The sequence below is a fragment of the Berghia stephanieae genome, chromosome 5 (genome assembly GCF_034508935.2).
Source record: "Berghia stephanieae isolate SIO BIC M18660-M18661 chromosome 5, UCSD_Bste_1.3, whole genome shotgun sequence".
Taxonomy (NCBI): domain Eukaryota; kingdom Metazoa; phylum Mollusca; class Gastropoda; order Nudibranchia; family Aeolidiidae; genus Berghia; species Berghia stephanieae.
Window position 1 is genome coordinate 22,181,443 of NC_088364.1, and position 22,500 is coordinate 22,203,942.

General features: G+C 34.8%; 1 protein-coding gene across 13 annotated transcripts in view; it reads right to left on the bottom strand.

Moving 5' to 3' along the window:
* The window catches only part of LOC144972600 (solute carrier family 15 member 4-like), an 80,573-nt gene that overhangs the window by 13,988 nt on the left and 44,085 nt on the right, over window positions 1-22,500 (bottom strand). For 4 of the 13 annotated variants that reach the window (XM_078914021.1, XM_078914019.1, XM_078914020.1 and 1 more), the window contains 6 exons: window positions 14,513-14,673; window positions 9,867-9,965; window positions 8,180-8,244; window positions 6,778-6,917; window positions 4,078-4,247; window positions 1,511-1,560 (listed from right to left, as the gene is read on the bottom strand). In XM_078914021.1, the coding sequence (XP_078770147.1) occupies window positions 1,511-1,560; window positions 4,078-4,247; window positions 6,778-6,917; window positions 8,180-8,244; window positions 9,867-9,965; window positions 14,513-14,673 (685 nt within the window). Of the gene's footprint in view, window positions 1-1,510; window positions 1,561-4,077; window positions 4,248-6,777; window positions 6,918-8,179; window positions 8,245-9,866; window positions 9,966-14,512; window positions 14,674-20,395; window positions 20,731-21,616; window positions 22,011-22,500 lie in introns of those variants that run through there. The other 9 variants (XM_078914017.1, XM_078914013.1, XM_078914014.1 and 6 more) reach the window with 9 other exon arrangements.

Below are 22,500 nucleotides of genomic sequence, written 5' to 3' on the forward strand. Positions count from 1 at the left end.
AGATTTTATCACTATCCTTTTGTGTCTGGATAGAGATTTGACCAAACAAGTTCCAAGGCACCAAATATTATCACTCTTTTATGAAGATGTGATATGACAAACGTCTCTTTTTATTTGTCACCGAACAGGGCAATACAACTAACCAGCACTGAGTATTTTATAACACAGTTTTGCCATCTCTGTGTTATACTTTATTTGGACTCCTACACATGGAACAGATCAACCTTTTCTGTTCTGATTGATTGACTTCTATTTTCGGATCATTGCATATAGAGGGCAATTGAAAACAAACATTTTTTCAGAAAAAAAGTGCAATATGAGGAGTTACTACATTATTTGTTCCACAGAGGCAACGATATTGCCAGTCAAATTTTCATATTACACCAGAATAAGGTGAGTATGCATTCTTATCCAAGGTCTTGCATTTATGCCACTTAAGTGGGATTCTTACCATAGATATACTGGTCTAGAGGCAGTGTCTTAGAACATGACAACAAAGCTGAAAAAATACTGGTAACTCTCTCTCTCTCTCTCTCTCTCTCTCTCTCTCTCTCTCTCTCTCTCTCTCTCTCTCTCTCTCTCTCTCCTCTTCTCTCTCTCTTCTCTTTTCTCTTCTCTCTCTCTCTCTCTCTCTCTCTCTCTCTCTCTCTCTCTCTCTCTCTCTCTCTCTCTCTCTCTCTCCCTGTCTCTCTCTCTCAGACTCTCATTCTCACTATAATCGGATAAATAAATGTAAAAGAAAAAGAATGAATAATTACACCATGTGCAGACTTACATTTATTGGTGCACGTGATACACAATAAGAATGCAGTCATATTGAGCTTTTTATTGAGCTTTTCCATTGAGCTTTTATATAGCACAATATACACTAAATATGCTCAAAGCGCTTTACAAGGGGTCCCTGGTCAACAGCAACATTTAACATGTAGGACGGGACATGCCGTCTGTTAGGCGATATTACAATTTTTCGGACAAAGACAACACTGTTAACAGCCAGGTACTCATTTTACACCTGAGTACGGTGAGAGAATGTGAGTAAAGAGTCTTTTCCAAGGACTCAACTATGCGCCGAGTGAGGCTCGAACCTAGGACCTTCCGATCCGAAAGCGAGTGTCATACCACTAGACCATATAGCCGCACAATAATATGCATATGTTGATTATTTTCCCAATCTATTCAAAGAGCAATTCAATAGAGTATAATTTCTAATTCTTTAACTCCCATTTTAGGTATTCATTATCACAAAACAACCCTAAGGTATAATGTATTTATAATGTATTTATTACTGTAATTTATAGCATAAATTTCCAATCAATTATCATTATCAATTGAAATCAATATCACAATGAGACTTGCAAAGACTTCATTGTCCACGTTACACTCATCATTAAGAGCAAAAGCGGCAGTCTTCATTTGCACAAGTAAGAGCAGAGAACTAAATTTCCTTTTCTTCCAACACAAACACAACCTTTTTTCACATACATGCAGGCAATATTATTAAAGGTTTTACCTTACAGCACCCCTGGCCACATATGGAAAATGCCGTTGACAAGATACTGCCTATCATTGGAAATTGGGAGAGAAAAAAGAGAAAAAAATTTATTTATTTTTGTAAGGCGAATGCATCGACTGAAGCATTTTAGACATTTATGTTACTTACAAATGAAAAAGAAAAATTTTGCAAATATCTTAATTTTCTTTAAAAATCCCTCAAGTGCTCTATGGAACATATTAACAAGAAATTAATTGAACAGGAAAGTGCCAAAAGACAACAGAGAATAAAAACTTCGCTGTGGCGATGGGGGCTCGAACCAGCGACCTTATTGTTACGACAACTCCGCCTGGACGGGGAGATCATGACTCTAGCGTATAAGCTATCCATGACCCCTAAAACAGTCACTTAAAACCTTAGTTTAACTAGAGCCTTCTCTCCCCGACTTCTTGAGGTCACAGGTTCAACACACACAAATGCTGCGAAGTTAGTTGGCCAGCATTTAAGCTTAATAGCCTATATTCTCCAAACAAACATGTAACATAGAAACGATTGAGACATTGAGCATGCTCCGGTATTTGGGGTGAATATTTAATTCAGAAAAGTGAGTGGAGCAGGCACTCATGTTTATGATAATAAGAAATTAAGTGAGCAGGAAAGTGCCAGAAGACAACAAGGAATAAAAACTTTGCAGCGACGATGGGGATCAAACCCGCGACCTTACTGTTACGACAACTCCGCCTGGCCGGGGAGATCGTGACTATACCATATGAGCTATCCATGACCCCCAAAAAAGTCCCTTCAAACCTTAGTCTAACTAGAGCCTTCGCTCCCTGACTTCTTGAGGTCACGGATTCAACACACACAAACGCTGTTATGGAATATATTGAAAACCTTAAATAAAATCATGAAATTTATAAGCATTTCAAGGCGTTATATTTACAGGTATAAGGGATGGTGACGCTATAATGAGCATCTTGTTTATGACATGTCATTTTCAATAAATACTAAAAAAAAACCATTAAAATGCTCATTATCTGACACTGAGATCCATTGTGTTAATTAAGATTGGATGAATTAAAACAAAACATACCTTAGATAATCCATAGAAGTTTGGAATATCATTTCATTCAATGATTTTTAATCAATTAAGAGGTGGAAAGGGAGGGAGGGGGAGGGTAATAACAAAAATTGAAGTTTGCATGGATTTGTAAAGTCGTGTCTCTGAAACACTTAATACTTTGTCCTTCCCAGTTACATTCTTATCCACAGTGTCAGTCATAAAGTAAAACAGGTATATTCCAGAAAATGAAGTTCTACTAATTTTACACCACATCACATAAGTATTCAACACAAAAATAGTGCATTCATTTCACCAAGCCTCTTTCATTCCAGTCCTAGTTACATCATACCAAAAAAAATTGTCTTTAAATGAAAACAAACTTAACATACTGAAAATGTTTACAAATTTATTTTTTTTTATCATTCCTCTACTGGATTATAGATGACATAAAATGGAAGATATTTCAATTAAAAAGTAAATGAAAGATGAACAATCTATATTTATATGTTAATCCATTCTTTGCTGACAAGAGCAGACAAAAACAATTAAGCATGTCAAACGTGCAACAGATCATCCAGCACATGCAGCAATCTAATTTAAAATCATGACTGTAAATATCATAAAATACTGCACGGTGTGTTTTTGTATTTGGCTCTATAAAGTATTGATGGGGTGCGAGAAAAAAAACGGGGAAAATTTACAATGCTATTTCAGTACAAGGTAGAAACTGAAAATATTCGAAAATTTACAAGCAGGAAGAACAAAACCTCAAGTTAGTTCTTGCCAAGTTTAATAAAAATGCTTTATTGATTTAGAAACTATGATGGTTATACCAAACTCGTATAAAAATCACAATATCGAAAGTTTCCGAATTTGCATCTTGTTTTTTATAGTGCAGTGTTACTAGTGTAAAAATTTGCCGTATCTTATCTAGGAGAAAAACAAATGATCAATCGGGATAAAGTCTGGAATAAGTTTTTTGCTTCTAATAATGCTACATAATTTTCAGTACGAGCAGAAACCATATTTGATTTATTACCAAAACGAACTGTCTCCAATGTACCCTGGACTTGAATGCCATGGACTACAGCATTTGGTCATTGATGGTTTATAAGGTTGGTACGTTTTCCACACAGTACAACATTTTACACTCAGAGTTAAAAGAGTCAATTCAAAATGCATGGGATCGACTCACTATTCAAGACATGAGTAAATCAATTGGATCATGGGAAAAAATTCTATGGATCAGTCAAAAAATAAAATGAGGGATCAAAAGATCACATCAAAATTTGAGAATTACGTCCAAACTCTTCGATATGGCATTTTTGCAGTGTGGTTATTAAAACAATGGGTGGAATTAACATTTTTCAATATATTTTTTAAAATTTATGCACAAATTTGAATAATTGGCTTTGATTGTAGTAAAATTTTATACTTCTAAACTTTTCCATTTTTTTTTTCTCGCACCCGCTATATTAAATTATAAAGCATCCATTAATAATAGTTCAGTTTCCCCACTCACCTTTGGGTTCTGTTTGCAAGTATTTAGATTTGATGCTGACAAAAATGATCAGGGAAAGAGTCATGGCAACTAGAGGTACAAAATATCCCCAGCCAAAGCTGATTTCCTGCTGTATATAGGACACACCAGCGTAAGCAATAAAGGCACCCACATTTATCACCCAGTAAAACCTACAACAGACAAAAGATAATGACGGTGACGATAATGATGCTGATTCTCGTGATGATGAAGACGACGATTAGCCCTATTGTGTTGCAGGGTTCCCACAACTTTAGCAGAAAATAAATCCAGTCCTTAACCAGACCCAATTATCCTTACCAATAAACTATATGGATGGAGGAAAGACTATCATATTTTAAAAAGGATTCCAAATGTCATATAAATAGTAAGGTGCGAAGCTGATATGGTGAAAGAGTTATAATGATAATGTGGTGGTAGTAGTGGCGGTAATGATTATGTGGTGGAGGTGGCAGTAGTGGTGGCAGTGATGATGATAATTTAGTGATGGTGGTGATTATAGTAGTGCTGGTAGTGATGATGATGGTGGTTATATTAATGGTGGTTACGATGATGATGATGTGGTGGTGGTGGTGGTGGTGGTAGGAGTAGTTGTGGTGGTGATGACCATGATATGGTGGTGTTTAAATTAGTGGTGGTAGTGATGATGATGATGATGATGGTGGTGATGATGATAATGATGATGATGTGGTGGTTATTGTAGAAGTGGTGGCAATGATGATGATGATGATGATGATGATGATGATGATGATGATGATGATGTGATGGTGGTGGTGGTTACAATAGTGGTGGTTGTGATGATGGTGTGGCGGTGGGTGTGTTGATGTAGTCTGAACAAATTCCCGACCATACAATGCAAACCCTGGATAACGAAATCGCCCGGGACCGGAAAATTGTGTCGTTAACCAGGGGTGTCCTTATTCCGTGGTTTTCAAAATGGTGGAAAAAGGGGGCATGGTGAGACCAGTGAATACATAACAGTGCAATGCACAGACCAGTGACCGAAAGAAGACACTTTTCAACAAAGTTAGACTGTGTATTTCTCCTGTTTACAAAGGGTATACCAGTTACGTTTTCACTTTCCAATGTGTATTGTCATTGTTTTGATCATAAACAGTGCTTGAACGCCATTTAACAAAACTAAAAATAAATTTAAAAAATCAAGTGCCAATATGATAGCACAAAATCCATGTGATAGCTGATGAGTTTTAAATTTCAAAATTTTTATTTAAGTGCACCAAAATTTAGAAGCACTTAAAAATTAGTGGATCTACATCGTGCCATATTAAAAAAAAAAAAAAAAAAAAAAGAAAAAAAAAGACCTAGGTATTAACCAGAATAAGATCAAATTTGGACAGATGTTTAGAGATTCAACTGATTTTTCAAATGAAAGTAAACAAGTGAAAGAAGCTGTTATTGTTTTCCCCGCTATTTCAACATTTCATAAGACCATAAATATCCATAATTGCAACCATTGGACACGACATTGCCTGATATCAGTTAACCTCCACTGACCTCAACCAGGTAGCTAACATGGAAGGTTAACAGACCCTTGAGAGTTCCATCCACAGATAAACTTCTTCTGCTGTGGTTCCATATTAGTAAACATGGGGCAGCATGGCTCAGCGGTACGGTATTTGCTTTGTACCCAAAAAGTACCGAGTTTGATCACCTGCCACAGCGCTATGTGGCCTTGAGCATGTCACCTCGCCCTAGCTCAATTTGTGGCGCTGCACTGTGGCTGCGGGTTAATAGTCTTTCCTTGGAATATACCCTAGAGACAAATGCCCCTATGGGATGAATAAAGGGAATTTTTTTTTCTTTAATGTGTTCTGATTATTATTACAAAGCGATCTCATTGGGAGGTAAAAATGTATTTTTTATTGGTTAAGTGGTACGAGATGACGATGGTCGGGTATCAAGCATCCGTATCAACCGCCGATTATTGTTATAATGATGTCGCTAAAAAGGGGTTTACTAAAATGTATGTTGCTATTTGAGGGTTTTTTTATTACTAATAGCACATAATTGATAATCAACAAAATCGACTTTGGAATAGCCTACCAAAGATGTGGTTGAAGCACATGATTTGGATCATTTGACAAGAATCCTACAATATATTACTATGTCATGTTGAATATAATTTATGTAAAACTTGCAACAATACACCAAAGGTGGATTGGACGTAAAGGAAGAAGGGCAGTTACAGATGCGATTCGAGTTCCAAGGTCACATTATTGCTACTGTAAATTAGTGAGAAAAGTTTGGTTTCCAGTTACATGCAGACTAAGATTGGAAGAAATTATGAATTTAAATGAATTCGTTTCATTGTTAGTTCATTTAAGTAGGCAAGACTGGCTTTATAATAATAACAACAATAATAATATTAATAACAACAACAAAAGTAATAATAATAATAGTAGTAGAAGTAGTAATAATAATAGTAGTAGAAGTAATAATAATAATAATAATAATAATAATAATATAATAATAATAATAATAATAATAATAATAATAATAATATAATAATAATAATAAATATATTATATTATTATTATATATTATTATATATTATTATTTATAAATTTATAATAATAATAATACTAATAATAATAAGTTGATATCTAAAATCAGTCAATAAAAAATCTAATATAACATAAAATCAATATAATTAATTTGTACCAATTAAAGAAAGACTGCACTGCATCTTTTCCAAGAGCTTCAAGCTGCTCAGCACCGAAAGGTCCTACATTTGCCTTGATGCCACCAGTTCCAATGGCTATCAATGCCAAACCACCTAAGAAAAACCCACGCTTTCCAGACTGAAAAATAAAGGAACGGTCTTGAAATATATTTTTACAAAATTTAGAGATCTGTGGAGGACAAAACATGTCTCAGATTTCCATGGATGTGTGTTTGTGGGTCTGTTTGTGTATTTGTGAGTATGTGTGTACACGATAGGCACATGAGAGAGAGAGAGAGAGAGAGAGAGAGAGAGAGAGAGAGAGAGAGAGAGAGAGAAAGCGAGAGAAAGAGAGGAGAGTGGGAGGATTCATGGCATCTGACTTTAATGATTCAGATATTGATAATAAATGGCATTTGTATAGTACCTTATCCCGATTTCATCAGGCTCTAGGTGCTTTACATTATTAAAATAAATAAAGAAATACAATGAAAAATAAAAACATAGCAATTTCAATTATTTGCATTGCAATAGATCTTACATTTTACACACATGATAGGAAAAACTTCATTTAAAAAATAGAAATCATGAGACAAAAAAGTGAGTTTTCAATTTAGATTTGAAAGCGAATAATGAGTCAGCACTTCTAATATTCGGGGGGGGGGGGGGGGGGGGGGGGGGGGGGAGAGAGCGTTCCAAAAATGGGGTGTCGAAAATTCAAACGATTGTGGGATGTTTTAGGTTTATATAAGATTGTTTTATAAATTTACATTGTGCACTGACTTCATAACGAAGGAAAATTTTTCTTGTGGGACATTAATTATGGAGAAGATTGACAACCAAAAGGAAACGTGTCTTATGAATGATAACTGTTAGTAACCATGATGTGTATATCTTATCAGAAGATTTTGCACTAATTCATATCATATTCCCGACACTTTATAACTTTTTCAGGGTAGATGACAATGCTGCTTGATACAATGGAGACGTCTGAATGTTACAGCCATATCTGTATAAAATTAGGATGATATCTAAATAAAGAAGTTTAAAGGCTTTCCAAAGGGCTTTTATACTATCTGGCAACATCAATATAATATTTATTTTATTCAACTCCTGGAGCCAGAGTTATCATAGTTTCGGTAGCTAAACAATTGTATTCTTTTTCATAATTTGGATGTATAAACAGAGATTTCATCTGAATGTCAATTTGAACTATAAGAATAATTATCACATAAGGTTGCCGAGTTCCTTATATCATGGTATATGTCAAAGCCAAGAGCAACTAAAGTTCCTGCCTGACAATGCTAATTAAAATGCTGGTAAATCTAATAACACTTTGCTAACCATAATGAGGGATACCAAGATTGACGCCAGTAATACTACAAGAAAACGTCTACCCACCTGGCTAAGATCTTCATCTCCCCAATTCGAAAAGTCAATTGCAGCAACAACTACCAAGATGATACCTGTAATAAAAGAGTGGGTAAAACATGTCAGGTATTTTCCTGTTACAGAGATGAGAGGAAGATGAGTACTGAGCATGACATTCTTTTTTTTTAAATTTAGTGCTGCTGTCTTCTCTCACCCTTTTCCCCCTCCCCTGCTTATCCCCACTCCATTTAGAGTTGTTCAGTCCCCTACCATCACACCTTACGAGAACAAAAGAAATAATCTGTCCAAAACAAAAACCATAAATAATACAGTTTTCAAAGAGCAATGTCACAAAATCTGAAGACATGATGGTAGGTTTGGGTTGTCAACTGACTTTTCCCCAGCAAGAAATAGTATCCATGTTCTATTTGTGTTAGATATGTGATATATTTTTCCCCTACCAACCACATTCTTTTCCATCGCTCCCCTACCGACCAATGCCCAATCCTTTACCGATCACCTGATCTTACTACTAATGGAACATTATTTTGATGCACTATAATTTGATATAAAGCTCAAATGCATAACAAGAAAGGCTGTACTGTAAATATTATCGTAAATATACAGTAAATAAGACTATAATTTAAACATTAAAAAAAACAAAAATCAAATCAGCTTAACATTCTCACCCGATTTGGTGTTTGGTCGGTAAGGGAAGGGAGATGCAAAAATGCCCTTCCCTCACCGACCAACCTGTTTACGGGGCACAATGGAGATTCAACTCCAATTTGACACTAGTAATGCCTAAATATAGATCCCAGGAGGCAGGTTTAAGCCACTCAATGCATTTCTACGGTTAGAAGAGTTACATTTGGCTTATTTGTCAATCAGGACGGACGACGTGGGACGACGTGCAACCCGTAAGACAAGAAACATTTTCATCTTATCTGAACATCTTATGTTATCAATTTGAGTGAGTTTCCACTACAACAAGCTATTTGGACAGTTTGTAGTGGTGGAAGCAATCTTCGTAGATGATGTAATCGGATTATTACAACTAAAGTCATTCAATTAAAGACGTAACAAAACAAAAACTCTCGTATGTTGTCTTTTTGGTCGGTCAGGGAAATGGTCGGTAAGGGAAGGAACGATTTGCTTTACATTTTATTTCTCAACAGCCAATGAGGAATCAAATTTGTATTTCATGTCATGTTTACCAGATGGGCTTCTTTTCTATATTTTAATATTCATCACCTTCTTTCACCAAACACTTGTACACGCTTAAAAGGAGAGATGTGATTTGTGTCAAGTGGTTCCTTGATAGAGACACTATGGTAAGGCCAGAAAGATATAACGAGTTTTTGCCCATTCTCACCCATCTAGCTCTGCAATCTTGATTAGGTTTGTCTGATATAATATGATTGGATATGATAAGATATGACAAATGTTGTTTTCTGACGTTGAAACATAAACAATGGCTCAATGGTTTGGCTAAAATAACAACACATATGTATCGTCACTTAGCTCAGATAGAAATGCATAGTGTGTGATGGGATTCAAAATACGCTCATACTCACACATATGACATCTTTTTATATCACCTGATTGAGGGAAAGCTAACAAATAACTTAGCCATCCCCTGCTCTTTATGTGATAGATGAATTTAAAAACACAAACATTTGCTATAATCATTTTCAATAAAACAAAACATTCTTACCCACTAGATAAACCAGACCGGAACCCACAATAGTCTTGAAGCGACCAGTATAGGAATCAGCCAAGAATCCACCTCCAATGGGAATGAGGAAAACAATACCTGCCGAGAGAAGAAGAAAAAATAAAGTGTTCAACTTTTATAAAAGAGCCTGATGCCACTTTTCTCACTTCCTGACTTTTCACAAGTATTGATTTGGCATAACTGCAAAATACAGTTTAAAAAGACAAGAAACGGCAGAGAGGAGCTAAAGAGAAGTTGATAAATAATTTATGACTGTTTAACCACTGTTTTACTTACTTACTTACTTATCCGAACCAGCGACCACCTGAGCTCTAGCCCTTCGGTCTTGTGCCATGACGTAGAAGTTAGACGTCTTTTGTAGTTGTTCCAGGTGACTATAAAGTGTGTTACTGATGCTTGGATTTGGTGGGAGGAATGTGCATCTCAGATCTTCAAGAGGTTGACATTCAAGCAAGTGGTGTGTTACTGTTTCATTGGGGTGTTGACATAGGGGGCAGGAGGGGGATGTGTCTTTTGTAATTTTGCTTAAATGGTTGTTGAGCGGTATGTGTTGTGTTCTTAGTTGAAAGATGATGCTTTGCTGGTGTCGTCTGAGCTTATTTAGGCAATCAGTCTTTACAGGAGTGGTCATATGGGAAAACATACATCTACCCGTGGTGCTCATTGCCCAACTGTTCATCCATTCTTCTCTCTTATTTGTTTTGATTATTTGTTTCGCTGTGTCTAAGGATACTGGAAATGATGGTTGTAAAAGTGTTGATCCGAGTCTGGCCAGTCTGTCTGCATTGTCATTTCCTGGTATATTTGAATGTCCTGGTATCCACTGGAGAGATAAGTCTACTCTGTGTGTTGTAAGGAATTCATCTAGTTGAGATCTTAAACTATTGAACGTTGAGGAGAGTTTATCTAAATCGAGAGCTTGGAGAACTGATTTGGAGTCTGTGAAGATGACAGTGTTTTGAAGTTTTGAAGGGTTTAGCTGGAAAACAGAAGAGAGCTGTCGCAGTGAGGCTTCTATTGCAACTGCCTCTGCCTCGTACTTTGAGCAGGAGCTTCCGCAAGAATTGTGGATTTTATCACAGGTTTTATCTGGGTATTCTACTACAAACCCATACCCAGCATTTAACCACTGTTTTAAAACTGTGAAACTCTGTATCCTGTAATCTCAAATGTCAAAGTCAAGACCAATTTTTATTCTTTTTTTAGATACAAAATCTTCCCTGAAAGTGCAATATGATCAGGGCAACTTTCCATGCAAAATTGAATTGAACAATAAATTGCACAAAGGTTGTTCTAAAAGCAAGGTGAAAATAGACAGATATTCAATCAGCAATGCTGGGAACAATAATTGTCCTGCTTGAAGAATTCTCCGCTAAGATTTTGCAGCCACATTTAATTTCATTGATAGAGCCGGTATTAATGTTCAAAGCTGGCCAATTGTCTTTTGAGTTCAAAGAGACATACGATGAAAAGGCCAGGTTAGGGCTATGGGAAGATGTATCAAATCCTCTAAACCTTACTTTTAATCCAATCTTTGTCCTATTATTTGCTCTATGAGAGGAAGTGATGTTGTATTGCTGTATAAGGACTTTGCTCGTTCATCCTGGTCCCTTACTTTGCATCACTTCTTTCTTTTTGTTGTGTTACAGCAGCATTGATAGATTGCTCTAGAGATAGAAAGTCCACCTAGAGTAAGCGCATCTTTTTTGTCCCAGAAGACTGTAGCCATCATTTTTTGCGTGGAAGGCTAAATTTTAACATTTTTGACTGGGGGCGATTTTAAGTACGTTTCTTTTTGAACTTGTAAACAAAGAAAAGCAACCTCTAAAAACCAAAATGACTGCCCCATTCCGGTCCAATTGATCAGATGAGGCCCTCCGCTACTAATAATACACATGCTTGTTTGTGTGAACATGTGATTTTAATGCTGCTATGTGTTTAAGTGTGTATGCATACATTTGATGCACCATGTGCTCTTACTTTGATTGTCATGTGAGCCAGTAAGTCATTATCAGATAAATTCCTGTTCCTCAAGATATGTTGTGACTAAACAAAGAAAAAATGACAACATATCATTTGACCTGACCAACTTTTTGTTTGTCTACTGTTTGGGACTGGTAAACAGTGGACAGCTGGTTTGACTTCTTTTGAGACAAGAGCTTTATCTAATTTACCAATGACAACTGACAAACTACCTTACCATCTCTCTCTCTCTCTCTCTCTCTCTCTCTCTCTCTCTCTCTCTCTCTCTCTCTCTCTCTCTCTCTCTCTCTCTCTCTCTCTCTCTCTCTCTCTTTCTCTCTCTCCGTGTGTGTGTGTGTATGTGTGTGTGTGTGTATGTGTGTGTGTGTGTGTGTGTGTGTGTGTGTGTCAAACCAGATTCAACAGGCTGAATACTTGCGCCTTGAAAAAGATTAGATAGAAGTTGATTTTAAATTGTGACATTTGAAATAAGATATAAATAGCTTGAATATAAAAATAAATATTTAAATCCATTATATTTTATTACATTGGATCTTCGTTAAAATGTAACACAAGCTTTAGGAAGTAAATTATTGCATGCTATACTATTCTTATCCAAACATTCATATATCGACAATGGACGATCAGAATTTTATAAATTTGATATCTAAATTTCAGGCCTATTATGATATTATGCTACTCTCATTGTTCTATAAAGTCATGAACCCAATTCTTCCAGGATGAAACAGGCAGTTGACCCCAAGCTCCAACGAATGACAGACAGGCTTCCACAAGGGCAGACCAGATAGCCAGTCTATGAATAATTGTAGAACAATCACTGGACTGGAAATCGCAACTCTAAGTCAATTCTAGAGACTACAAAAAGGCATTTGACAGTAAGCTACTAAGGCCCTATGAGATACCAGAAAAGTTTGTACCCCTCATCCGCTGCACTTAACAGTGAATGATATGGCACATTGCTCGTGCTAGCAAGCTATCAGAAAGCTTTGGAGTTGAGACGGGAGTCAGACCGGGATGTTTACTGTCACCCTTCCTTTTTATTACTGGTCATTGACTGGAATATGAAATTGATGACAACAGGGATAAACAATGGAGTCCAGTGTGCACTCTGAGCACAACTCGACGATCTTGAGTTTGCAGATGGCATTGTCCTCTTGTTTGTCAACCACAGACGGATGCAGGACAAACAACTCTTCTTCCTACAAGTACAAGTTCGAAAATCAATCACATGAAGTCAGAGATGATCACTATGAACACCACTTCCAAAAATAAGTCATAGTGTGGAAAGCCTACAGAGTGGTGGAGTCATTTACCTACTTGGGGAACGTGGTGGACAATAAAGACGATACAGACAAAGATGTAACATCTAGGCTAGGCAGAGTCTGAGCAGCCTTCATCTTGTTGAAGAATATTTGGGCTTCAAAAATGATCCATCTGAAAAACAAACTCTGCATCTTCAACACAAATGTTTCATCAGTTCTCCTTAGAACTGAACAGAGGAGAACAACAAAAACTATGCTCAATAATGTGGCCAGAGAAGATAAAAAAATCAAGAGCTTTAGCAAGATGCAGGACAGGTACCAGTCGAACACCATCACACTGCATTGCTATGGAACCATCAGGGTAAAAGAAAGAGGGGAAGGCCAGGTAACTGCTGGATGTGCAACACAAGAGGCTGAACTAAAAGGGAAGTCCAAAGCAGGAGTGTCCTGGAAGAACAAAAAATTTACGAAAGTAAACAAAAGATGCACAAAAAAATCCCGAACTTGGAAAAACCCGCTCCGCTAAGTATTGCTTCAAGCTCCTAGGTTACATTTCAGCAATTAGTTTCTATTACCTTTAATAGAGTTACTCAAAATGGCAATTAGCCCACAAATGATAAAATAAGAAAAAAGGTGTCTAAGAAGTAAAAGCTTTGTTACCAAATCATTACTGAGATTTCTCCACGTGAGCCATAAATTCTTTTGAGCAGTTTTGGTTAAAAAAAAAAAAAAAGCATTATATGTTAAAGATGACTACAGAAAGAAACATAGTTCTGTAATAAAGTATAATTTATGAAAGTTTTGTTTCAATAAAAACAAAAATTGTTGATTCTCACCTTGTATTTTAAACACACCTTGTAGGGGTTATAAAATTCCTTTAATTATTATGCCTTTCCCTCCATTACAAAAGACTGCTTTGATCTTATAATTTACCCTAAAAAATTTATAATTTCATATGAATATAAATCAGTATTTTGCTTTTGTTCTTTCTCTTTTCTTTTTTGTTCGTTCGTTTTGTTTTTGTTTTGTTTTTTGCTGTTTTTTTTGGGGGGGGGGGGGGGGGGTTTGGGGGGGAGGGGGGGTTGTTGCCTTTTGTTTTTGTTTTTTCTGTTTGTTTGTTGTTTGTTTTGTTTTGTTTTTGTTTTTTTTGTTTTGTTTTTTGTTGTTTTTTGGGTTTTTTTGTTGTTTTGTTTGGGGTTTTTTTGGTTTTTTTTGTTTTGTTTTTTTGTTTTTGTTTTTTTGTTGTTTTTTTTTTTGGGGGGGGGGGGTTATTTGTTCTTTTCAATACAAAAAAAAAAATAATAAAAAGGAAATTGAAGGGCCAGACATAATTATCCAAGATGAAGATACAAAAAAAAAATCTGAAAACATCTCTGATACCTGCAAACACTTGGTTGATTGTGGCAGCATCTACTTCTTCAAATCCTAGAACAGATTTAGCAAATAGAATAGTGTTGGCGACAAGACTGTAATAGGTCAGTCTCTCTCCCATCTCTGTTAACAAGATGCATAGTGTCACCAAAAACCTCAGTCTCTTCGGTCTGAGGAAATAAATAGGAAAAGTGGGTAGACTCAAAATATTCTTGTTATCTAAAATAATTATATGTGCTTCTTTTTCTTTACTAAGTGTGCTGCATTGTTTTTAATTGCCTAGAGAGAATGACTGTTGGTACTTGATGTTCCCGAAAGTAAAGAGTTACAATAATCTAATTTTGAAAATATTAAGACAGATAATAATTTTTGACACTCTTCTTTCGTGATAAAATATCATATTGAACTTATTTTTCTCATATGCCTACACTAATTTTCCCCCTTTTTTTTTTGACAAACTTGTTCATTTATCGAAAACACAAATCAAATCAGAACTCAAGATTAAAAAATAAAATAAAATAAAAATTCCCTTTATTCATCCCATAGGTGAATTTTTGTCTTTAGGGTTTAGTCAAAGGGAAAACTGGAATAACCCAGGTAGTGCACCGCCACAAACTGAGCTAGGGCAAGGTGACTTGCTTAAGGCTACACATCGCAGCAGGTATTTGAACTCGGTACCTTTCGGGTACCATGCTGTCCCCTATTCCTAACTTAATTGACAAAAGACATTTTATTGTGATTTACTTCCAAAACAGTTTGATCAATTTTACTAATTTTGTTCTTATTCCCGAATACCATTCAATTGTAATTTATTTTCCCCCATTTATTCGCTCATTTCCCAATGTTCAATATTCCTGTCAAATGGTAATTGACGATTGGTTTCTTAGATCTGTGTGTCGTTGACATAACAATGGTGTAGAAGACCATATGAATGAATGATATCCCCAAGGGGTGATGTGTATAGCACAATTAGTACTGGTCCCAGGACGGAGCCTAGGGGTATGCTGAAGTGAAGAGGTATACTCTCTGAGTAGGAGTTTCCAATCACAGTTTTTTATGTCGTCCTGTAAGATATGCTTTGTACCAATTATTGAGTGCAGTTCATTGGAGGTCAAAATTATTTTGTAGTTGCAGGAGGAGGATTTTGTGGTCTGAAGTGTCAAATGCGACTGACAGGTCAAGCAAATTTAACATAGATGTGTCTCTGTTGTTCGTGATTTCTAAAAATCGGAGGCAACCCGTAGGAAGGGCTGTTTCAGTGCTGAGCAATTATCTGTGAGCTGATTGCTGATTGAAGAGGCTCTTGGAGCCTGTGAAATGCAAGGTCATCATTAAACTGTTGATGAAGAACTTTTCAATTAATTTTGATATATACTGCAAGTTAGAAATGGGCCAGTAGTTTTTCAGGTTATCCGACTCAAGCACTTGCTTCTGAGGAGAGACTTAACAAATAATTGATCAGGCTTAAAAACAGCTTGACCTTTTTAAAAAACCCAAATAGACATATTAGATAAATTTTTAAAAATAAATACAAAATAAGGGTGCCTCAGTTGGGGTTCCCAATAGTTAAGTTGGTAGAGCACTAATCGTGATTTCATTTTTGACCCACCTCATCATCCAGCAATGATTGGGCTGCTAGGTCTGATAGATCTGACTGAAAGTACACTGCAACAGAGTGTAGCAAGCAATTGCTATTGTCTGCTGCATACTATAGAAAGCAGCATAAACTCCGACTGCATACATTATGGGTCTGAAGGACTGGAGGGTGATTAATTGTCATAATAATAATAATAATAATAATAATAATAATAATAATAATAATAATAATAATAATAATAATAATAATAATAATAATAAAATAAAATAATAATAATAATAATAATAATAATAATAATAATAATAATAAATAATAATAATAATAATAATAATAATAATAATAATAATAATAATATATAATAATAATAATATAATAAATAATAATAAATAATAATAATAATAATAATAATAATAATAATAAAATAATAATAATAATAATAATAATAATAATAATAATAATAATAATAATAATAATAATAATAATAATAATAATAATAATAATAATCTGTATTTGGGTATAAAGAAATATTATCAATTACAAAATTGTTAAATTAAGCCAAAATTGCCTTTTGTTATCAACCTACCTGCAAATTTGTATACATGGATTTTATCTAATCAGTCAAATGACTTAATCTAATTTGTTATCTTTCAATATTTGTCCATTTATCAATGTATTACTTATTATTAAATTATTATCTTATTTAATCTATTTTATCTATGTATTTATTCATGTATTTATGTATTAAAGTATTATTCATTTATTTATTTCTCTCTCTACTTTTATTTATTTCGATATTTATATTATATAACTGTAGATTTTATATTGTTTCAAGATCAATACCCAAATTTGAGTCTGTATTAACGTGCACACATTTGTAGATGCATAAAATGATGGCGCATGAAATAAAAACAATAATAAAAAAATGATAGACAAATATCTTTTAAATAGCAAACTAATACTATGCCGACAAAATTAGGATTTATAAAAATAAATAATTGATTAATTAATAACAATAGTAACAATAACAACAACAATAATAATAATAATAATAATAATAATAATAATAATAATAATAATAATAATAATAATAATAATAATAATAATAATAATAATAATAATAATAGTATTAAAAATAATAATAATAATAATAATAATAATATAAAAAGCTCTGGGTGCATAACCATTTAAAGAAATGGTTACAAAAATCTAAAAGTCATTGACAGTAATAGAAAAGTTGGGAGATACAAATTAAAGGTCTTTTGTAGAATAGTTGAGGATGATGATGTCCTCATTCTATGGGGCAATTTGTTCCAGGTCATAAGTGCATGAAATTACAAATAGATAACCAGACACATCTCCAGACACGTATGTGTAAGGCTGCAGTCTGAATAGTCTGCTGTGGCTATTCGGATTCAAATTCCAATGAGCACGGGCAATCAACAGATTTTTTTGTTTGTTTGTTGCTTTAGGTCTCTTCCAACACAATTGAGGTTATATGAGAGACCGCTGAAACAAAAAAACAAGCAATCTAACAAAAATAGTACAAATGTAAATCAAAATCATAACCTAAAGATATCATAAGCTAAATTATAAATAACCAAGAACAAACAGGCAGAAGATTTACAGAAAAAAAAATATCCCCTGTCAAAAATACAATCACAAACCAAAGAAGCAGGATAGGCTAGTAAAGAGAAGAAGAAATGACATCACTATCGGATCGTACACCCATGCGAACATCATAGGTATATGATTCAAGGGTGATGCTCCCATCCAACCACCCGCAATCAACAGATTATTCGAACTCAGTCTGAATACTCTCCTGTGGCAGTATAGCTTAGTTTTTGTTTGTTTATTTTTTAAATATTTTAATTATTTATTATTTACATAAAATCAATGCAAATCAAAATTACGATTTTAGTAACTATCAACAGGTAGTCTTCACCTATTTTATTTGATGAGAAAGACAGAATCATTGATCACTTGAAGTCTTGATAGAAATTAAGAAAAGAGTTAAAATTGTTCAAAAGTAACAAAAGTCAGGCCAAGTAACTGAGATGGAAAGCTTTTCTAACAGCATAATATGATGTCCAAATAACATCAGGACAAAAATAATTAATTTAAAAATTACGTATTCCAATAGTGTGAGGCAGGCAACAATCCTTCTACAGTCAAAAGTAGGGGTATGAGCTGGGTTAGTGTGATATGGGTAACACAGAATTTCTTCTGAACTCTTTTTCTATTTCTTTATTAGTTCCATCCCCTGGCTTGTGTCGTCTTCCCCTATGTCCCTATGTATGTGCACGCACATTGGAGTTTGAGTCCGAATAGCCACAGGAGACTATTCAGACTCTAGTCCGAATTGCCAATTCGTATTTGAATTTGTAAACATAAGTGGCTTTAATGCTGTAATGTATCCGTCCTTGTACTGGCAGTCAGTACAAAATGAAAAATAAAATTAGCTAAGTCTCCTTCCACCAACAACCTAAATAGGTCAAAATGTAAAATTACTAATTGTACAAACAACTCCCAAACTTTACATGGCTAATGATAATTATTCTACAATATCATGCAGTTGCACTCATTATGCTAATTTGACACCCTCTTGTCATCTTTTTTCTTTCTTCATTATATGCTATGTGTGTGTGTGTGTGTGTGTGTGTGTGTGTGTGTGTGTGTATGTGTGTCTTAAAGAGAGAAACAGCTGATGTACAACTCTCTCGTGTTAGATAATAATAATTCCTCTTAGTTTTCTTCAGGGAAAATTTGTAATAGAGTCTATCATGAGAAAAGGCCAAGGTAACTTTGGCAACTGCAATACCTTATACACTCGACCAACTCAGATCCAAATGTACATAATTATTTTGAATGGAACTCAAAAGAAGCCAGTGCCTGTTATTTTTTTTTAATGTTTAGGCTATACAGTGGTCTCCGTTTATATGCACTCCGGCTACAAGCAAAATCCATCTATAAGAATTATTACTATATAAAACTACCCCTTTATAAGCAAGCTCACCAAAAAGAACTCCATTTAAAAGAACGCTCAATTTTCTGGCCATTTCCTAAAAATTACAAAAAGAAAAAAAAAACAACAGCTAAAAAGAATTAGACACTTTTTTTTTTTAACAAAAAGCCATCAAAATGCTCTGCAAATAAAGTATGGTGCACACGGTACACATCTCAATATTCTATCATTACTTTCCTGGAGCAAAACAAGTGACATTTCACTGATGAAAGTGACAGTGCTCATCCATCTTGAAATGTTAAGTGATAACAATAGACATGCTCAACTGGGAGGGGAGAAGACAGAGTTAGGGACGTGCACCTTATTTGCTTGCGGTGACGTTGGCTTGGTGCTGGAAGAAAGTGCTCAGATGTGGTCATAATTAATCATTGATCAAGACGTTTTGATGATCTCAGTTTGAGTACAGAAGGGTGACAATGTGTGAGGTATGAAGACTATGTTTGCTTTTCCTTTCTTTGTCTGTGACTTTCTTGATTTCACACATGTGTCTGTTGGCAAGTCCAATTTGTGCTACGTACCAGTACTCTGCATCATAACTTTAGCAATTAACACCAGACTTCATCTTGAACTTAATGGCCCAATATAGAATTGGAACCACTTTATAGAAATAAAGGATGATATAAAGAGGTGGATCCAATATAAAGCAAACAAGCAACAATCCAAAGCTTTTGTACCCATCGTGCCATACCTAAGGCATAATGCTGTCGCATGTTACCGCATAAAAGAAAGGGCTTGTATACCCTTTTTTTTAAATTTAATTTAAAAAAATTTTTAAGGATTTTCATATGAACCAATGGCAATTGGAAAGTGGAAATGGATTGGACACACCCTAAGAAGAGACCCATCCATCACGAGGACAGCACTTGACTGGAACCCCCAAGGCCATCGACGAAGAGGATGCCCACCAATAATGCGGTGAAGAATGCTAAACTTAGAATTGAAAAGTATCAAAATATTCGTGAGGGGAGGCAAAGGTGGTCGCCAGAGACCATCCCAGATGGAAATCCATGGACGCCCTTTGCTCCAGATGGAGTTAAAAGGAATAAGTAAGTAATGGCAGTTCCAAGTCTACAACTTAGTGCATATCTTTATGTTTACATTTGGAGACTAAGAGGAAAAAACTATTTTACTATGAGCAAAAAAATCAGAATCCACTTATATGCATTATCCAGCTATTAGATGCTCTGCCTGATTCTTGAGGACCGTGCTTATAAACGGAGACCATGATATTCAGATAAATAATGAGTTCGTTTCAAACAAACATAAAACTTACGACAGAAGAGTATGTGATTTTTGTTGTCCACGTGGCTGAAGCTGATTATAGACTTTTCCTTTGTCTAATTCATAGACAATAAGTCCTTGTCTTTCATTATCATCCATGTCCATAGATGGATCGAAATACACTGTCCCACTCATTTGCGTTTACAATATAACAGAACATCAAAACTTGTATTTATCATAATCTTAACACATGGAACTGTGATAAAGTAGACTGTGCTGTTTTGATTGATAAAGTCTTAAAATTCCTAACTTTTGATTGAGGTGTAGTTTGTCATTCATATTTATTTATCTTATAGACCAAGGAAAAAGCCTCCAGGAAAAGACAATCTATGGTTATAGTAATAATAAGTTAGATGGGGATATACGAGTATAAATTTATTTTTTTTCTTATCCAATAAAGTCGGTTATGTTTGACTCAACCTTTCATAACTTTTTAATAGAGTGACTTTATTCTTTAAAAATTAGTTGTAGATGCTTCAGAACTTTATTGTCAACACTTCGCTGGGAGAGTCAACCAGAAACTTTACACTCTCTCTCTCTCTCTCTCTCTCTCTCTCTCTCTCTCTCTCTCTCTCTCTCTCTCTCTCTCTCTCTCTCTCCCTCCCTCTCTCTGTGTATATATATATATATATATATATATATATATATATATATATATATATTATATATATATGGTGGAGATATGTTTGATTAACTCTTTACTAACGATAGTTTAGAAAGTTTGAAAATGTGTACTATTACACCCACCCTAACTAAATGGTCATAACCTCTCTCCCACCCCCCCCCCCCCCCCCCCCCCCCGCCCTCCAACTCTCTCCCCACCCCTGGAATTTTTTTTTTTAAACGCTTTTTTAAAAATCTTTATTCGTTTGTAAACATTCGAGATCCCCATTTTGAGTTTGGTGGTTGTACTTTTGATTAACTTTAGGGGGAAGATCCCACTCTACCCCTCCTCAATTTTCATTTTCTCCCTTCAATTATTCATTATTCACCCCTAATAAAACTAAGATAAAAACAAAGAACATATATAGAGTTGCCAATAGAAATTAGTAAGCCAAGAATGATAAAAGCATTTTACACTAAATCTGTTGATGATACGAATTCTATGTCATATTCTATTGAGTATTTAGCACATAACATAATAAAACAGAACAGAGAGTAAAGTAAAAGGTTTGTGATTGTGAGTTGGGCGTGAAAGTGAAAACAAAATTACTGATTTTAAGTTTCAACTGGAATACCACCAGGGATCAGTTTTCAGTCCATTTGAGTTATACAATAAGTCGACTAAGGCTATCATTATTCAATTACAGAACATCACAACACTGCTTTTAAACGCCTTGTCAGTGTCAGTATCGAGACTCAATTTCAGTTACAGATAATGCACCTTAATTTTTACAACAAAATACAAATCCTCTGAGATAACCGACACAACAATGTCCTCAATACACGATATTAGATATAAACAACATAATTATCCAACATAATTATGATTATGTCAGGAAGTCATTCGTTATCATGAAATAGCATTTTTCGTTTTCTATCGATCGGCTCGTAATTCGTAATCTGCTTTTCTCTGAAATGCGATCCAACCTAAAAGTCATGTGACTGACTGGTGACCCCAATAATGACCTCAAAGAAAAGTATGCCAGAGTAGTATTTTAAAAGCAAAATGATAGAAGAAGAAATAAAAACAAAACAAAAAACATTTATTCAATGCCAACTGAAAAAGTGCTCTGATATTATAAAAAATTTTCTTTGTTTGGGATAGATAAACAACTTAGTATTTTTTAAACTGAAAATGTTCAAATAGATAATCAAATCTGTATTTTTGAACATAGCATTTTGAATGTTCAGAACTAAAACTAGCTATCAACAAACGGTTTGTGAAGTGAGAAACTCGAAGATGTCAGGAAATTGCTAAAGACTGTGGCATCTTAAAACTTTTCTGTTTTTATATGAATGGGCGATTGTACATGTGTATTATTTTCTCGAATTCCATTCATGTTGAACTCGTGAATGTCAATGGTGATTTTTTTTTCCCCTGTGTGTATTATTTATATGGCATTCTTCATACAATTGTCCGGTACTCATTTTCGG